The sequence below is a fragment of the Lathyrus oleraceus genome, chromosome 2, assembly GCF_024323335.1.
Source record: "Lathyrus oleraceus cultivar Zhongwan6 chromosome 2, CAAS_Psat_ZW6_1.0, whole genome shotgun sequence".
NCBI lineage: Eukaryota > Viridiplantae > Streptophyta > Magnoliopsida > Fabales > Fabaceae > Lathyrus > Lathyrus oleraceus.
Window position 1 is genome coordinate 461,379,155 of NC_066580.1, and position 4,205 is coordinate 461,383,359.

General features: G+C 34.8%; 1 protein-coding gene across 5 annotated transcripts; it reads left to right on the top strand.

Moving 5' to 3' along the window:
* Positions 1-293: 293 nt before the first annotated feature.
* LOC127120400 (PI-PLC X domain-containing protein At5g67130) lies at positions 294-3,180 on the top strand. Of its 5 annotated transcripts, none has more exons than XM_051050816.1 (11): positions 294-459; positions 676-742; positions 815-855; positions 947-1,039; positions 1,146-1,259; positions 1,377-1,514; positions 1,595-1,693; positions 1,915-2,218; positions 2,327-2,550; positions 2,670-2,756; positions 2,859-3,180. In XM_051050816.1, the coding sequence occupies exons 3-11, from the start codon at positions 850-852 to the stop codon at positions 3,057-3,059; spliced, it is 1,266 nt and encodes a 421-aa protein (XP_050906773.1). In that variant the 5' UTR covers positions 294-459; positions 676-742; positions 815-849; the 3' UTR covers positions 3,060-3,180. The 5 variants fall into 5 exon arrangements, with proteins under 5 accessions (XP_050906773.1, XP_050906772.1, XP_050906774.1 ...); XM_051050815.1 differs by having other exon boundaries at positions 676-737; XM_051050817.1 differs by having other exon boundaries at positions 676-727.
* The last annotated feature ends 1,025 nt before the right edge of the window (positions 3,181-4,205 follow it).

Here is a 4,205-nt window from a genome sequence, read left to right on the forward strand (position 1 = left end):
CTATTGTGCTACATTACGTAAATGCATATACGTAGATATATCGAAGATGCATCTCCAATATTGAAGGTGTCACTAGAATGACCTACGTTGTGTGTGTATTGGATGCGTCCGGAGATGCATATCCGGAATTTAAAAGACATTTTAGTATTTTCGTGTGATGCGTAAGTAACATATAGGATGCATTAAAAAATTACTCAAAAAAATTCTCCAATTTGACAAATTTTTTGGGCCCATGAAACTACTCTTAAAGCCCATGATGTACTATTTGGCAATCCTCGGTAACACATGGGCCCAAACCCTATAAAAGAAGCAATCATTGATCAACAACAATTCACTTACACTCACTCTCAAACGCTACCTTGTCAAGCTGCATCTTCCTATTCAAACCTCAAATCTCCACCGATTCCGATTCCATCTCACACCATTACTAATTTCACCATTTCCATCATGGATTATCAGGTCAGCATCAGTATTCATTTTTCACCGCTCCTTACTATAGAAACTTTCACCATTTTTTGTTTCCTCATTCAAACATCTCCACGAAATCACAATGTAATTTAATACTTACTTTTTTAGGAAAGAAAGAAACTATATATTTTAATCAGATTCTCTAATTCAAGTTTATCTTAAGTTTTTTAAATACTCATTATTAATATTTTTTATTTATTTAAGCAGGGTTAGGTGATGTACCTAAAGAAGAGAGTAGTTGTTGTGTGACAGTTGTTGTGTTAGTCAATGTAACGTGCGTTTGTTCCTTAATCTTTTCTTAACAAGTGCTTTTCTCTTCCTTAACTAAGTGTTTTTCTCTTAACAGTCACAAACTTTTTATCTTCACCAAACAAAAAAACAATGAAGGTAAGAGGATAATGCTATTCCTCTTCTAATTCTAATCATCCTTTATTAGATTATTGTCGTTTAAATTCATAGGATGTTTTGTTTTCTGCAGAGGTTACTTAGGGACATTCGCATTCATAGTTTACAAACTCATATCTTTGTGTTAATCGCTTTGTGTCTCTTCACCTATTCATCCAGCTCCAAGGTAATTTTCAGTTTTGAATAATCAATTTTTTAAAAATTTCTAATATTTGCAAGCAATCTTTTTTTTTTTGTTTGTTTGGTTTTTCTGACCGAGTACGAGGTAACAGATCGGAGAAACTTGTGGTACATGTGATGTTGGTCTTACATGTCAAACATGTCCTGCGAATGGGAATACAAGACCCAGATGTAGCAGAATACAAACTTTAAACCCAACTACCAAAGTTAGTTTCTTTTCCCAGATTATAGTTGAAAAAATTTCTATAGTTTTTGTTTTGTTCTGTTTCAATATATTTTTTGAAATTTTTTCGGTTATTTATTTTTATAATAACATTATGAAGGTGAAAGGTTTACCGTTTAATCGGTATTCATGGTTAACGTCGCATAATTCGTTTGCTTTAGCTGGGGCAAGATCGGCCACAGGATCCATTATCATTGCTCCTATGAACCAGGATGACACGATTGCTGATCAACTTAAAGTAAGATTCGATCATCATAACTATGTTTAGAATCATATATATGATTGATTAAACTCTTGTTTGTTTGTTTTCCATTTCAGAATGGTGTTCGAGGGTTTATGTTAGATATGTATGATTTTCAAAATGCCATATGGTTGTGTCATTCTACTCAAAACCAATGTTTCAACTTCACCTCCTTTGTAAGTGTGTGACTCTGCAATCGGATTAACTACTACTCACTCTAACAAAATATACGCAAAAGAGATCCAAAAATCAAGTGTTTTTTATCTAAGTTTTGGATTCTTTTGTATATATTGTCACATAAGAAGTACTTTGTTAATCATTAATAACATAACATAGCACAAACTTTGGTGCATTTGGTTCATTTAGTAACATCCATGTGTCAATCTATGATCTGCAGCAACCAGCAATAAATGCGCTTAAAGACATGCATTCGTTTCTAGACACAAATCCATCTGAAATAATCACCATCTTCATCGAGGATTATGTCAAATCTCCTTCAGGCCTAACTAAGCTCTTCCAAGCTTCCGGAATAAACAAGTACATGTTTCCTCTTGCTCGGATGCCTACAAAGGGTGAAGATTGGCCTACCGTTGATGACATGATCCAGAAGAATCAACGCTTCATCGCATTCACCTCGAAAGCTTCCAAGGAAAAATCTGAAGGCATTGCTTTCCAGTGGAAATATGTAGTAGAAAACCATTGTGAGTAATTGCATTGCACTTCTCGTTGTCACGCGTATGTGACATAGTGTAAGTAAGTGGACTGTGTTTTCTTAATAGTGATTGTATATATGTGTGTGAAAATTTTAGACGGAGATGAAGGCATGCATGAGGGTTCTTGTTCGAACCGTGGAGAGTCACCACCAATTGACTTAAAATCTAGGTCATTGGTTCTGGTTAACTTTTTTCGTTCTACTCCGAATCGTTCTCAATCCTGTGCCGATAATTCAGCTCCATTACTTAACATGATAAAGACTTGCCAAAAAGCAGCCGGCAACAGATGGCCAAATTTCATCGCTGTTGATTACTATCAGGTAGATATATATTTGCTGAAATTTCGATTAACTCATTAATCACAAAGTTGTTAATTAATAACGCTAAACTTAGCCAAATAGTTTATAATAATTCAATAATGATGATAATGGTGTTATAGAGAAATGATGGAGGAGGAGCAGCAGAAGCTGTTGATGAAGCAAATGGTCATCTCACTTGTGGATGTGACAACATCAACTATTGCAAGGTTTGATTTCTACCAATTATATAATACTGATTGGAATATGGAAACATTCGATTCTACTACAAAACTTTATAGCATTGTGTGTTTAACTGTGTATTACTATAGGTTCTGGCAAATGGTACGTTTGGTGCATGTGATGTTCCTCAAATTTCTCCACCTCCACCTGCTGCAGAAGCTGCACCAGATAGAAACCAACAATCCCCCAAAAATAATCAGACAAGCAGTGCATATATTGGTAGAGCAGCAACGATGACGCGACGAGTTGTGTTAATTTTGGTTGCCACAACTCTCTTGGCATTTTTATAAATTTTTTACTAGTTTGGCAGTGTTAATAATCATGTGAAAATATGTATTTATGTACCAGTATTGTTGTACACATTGAGTCATTTGATTCTGAGTATTTTTGTATAGAATCTGATTTGACTTAGTTTGCTTTCGTATGTTTTTTTATTAGTAAGCTTTTGTATGTTTTAATCAAAAGTCTATTATCGGACTAATCCATGTTCAGATGTGCTTCCTTATTCCCATTACCATACTGAGGTTGAGTTAATTAAAGCAGAATTGGTAGTTACCTCTTTGTAAGGGGAGTCTTCAGCTTCAAGCATTTGTACTGCATGTCCCATTTTAGGCCGATTTTGTGCATTAGGGGGAATCTTCCACACTCCCTCTGGGATTTCTGTTACCATCAGCTAAATTCACCTCTACTTGTACTTTCAAGAATAATGACTAATAAGTAGTTGAAGGTAGTGTCTGGTCAAGTAGTGAAAGTTTGAGTTTTGAAAGTGTGTTCCTCATAAAGATTTGAGTGAGGTTCGAATTCCGATAGGTGCAAAGGGGATTTCTTAATGCACCTTATAAATTACTTTGGCACCATGTGAAAATAGGAAATGATCTCCAGAATTTGTCCATAGATACGTCTACGTAACATTGTGAAATAGAAAGAGAAGCAGAAACCATAAAGTTGTAAATAAAATTACCGCTTCTAACTCAATCAGAACTTTTGTTTCGAAACAGAAAAATATATTCTAGATAGTCCTTACATCTGCATTTGTCTTGAGCTCATAGTTGTTGAACTCAATCTTGCCTTCGTTATTAATTGACGATGAACGGTACTCGAGCTTCACAATTTTCCGATTAACTCAGTAAGATAGGAGATTATGTCCTTCGTATTGCAAATCTACAAAAGAGGTGTACTCATTGATCTTAAACTTTCGTCCGGGTGTCGCGTTGGAGAAGGAGACATTTGCGACATTTCAAATTATGTTTATTTGTGACATTTACGACATTTTCTATTTGTATAAAATAAAAAACAAGAACCTAAATTTATAGAAGTTGTAGCCAAATGTGGACCTAAAAAATCCTATCATTTATCAATATTGGTTTTGGAGATACATTTTCTGTACCACCTTATTATCTGATTCCCGAGATATATCTCCGGAACCTCTCATAAAC

Excerpts from the sequence above, each read along its gene's own strand:
- LOC127120400 (XM_051050814.1), top strand. The coding sequence starts at position 929 with ATGTTTTGTTTTCTGCAGAGGTTACTTAGGGACATTCGCATTCATAGT. Across the intron at positions 1,694-1,914 it reads GTTTCAACTTCACCTCCTTT|CAACCAGCAATAAATGCGCT; the intron begins GTAAGTGTGTGA and ends TATGATCTGCAG. Across the intron at positions 2,219-2,326 it reads ATATGTAGTAGAAAACCATT|ACGGAGATGAAGGCATGCAT; the intron begins GTGAGTAATTGC and ends TGAAAATTTTAG.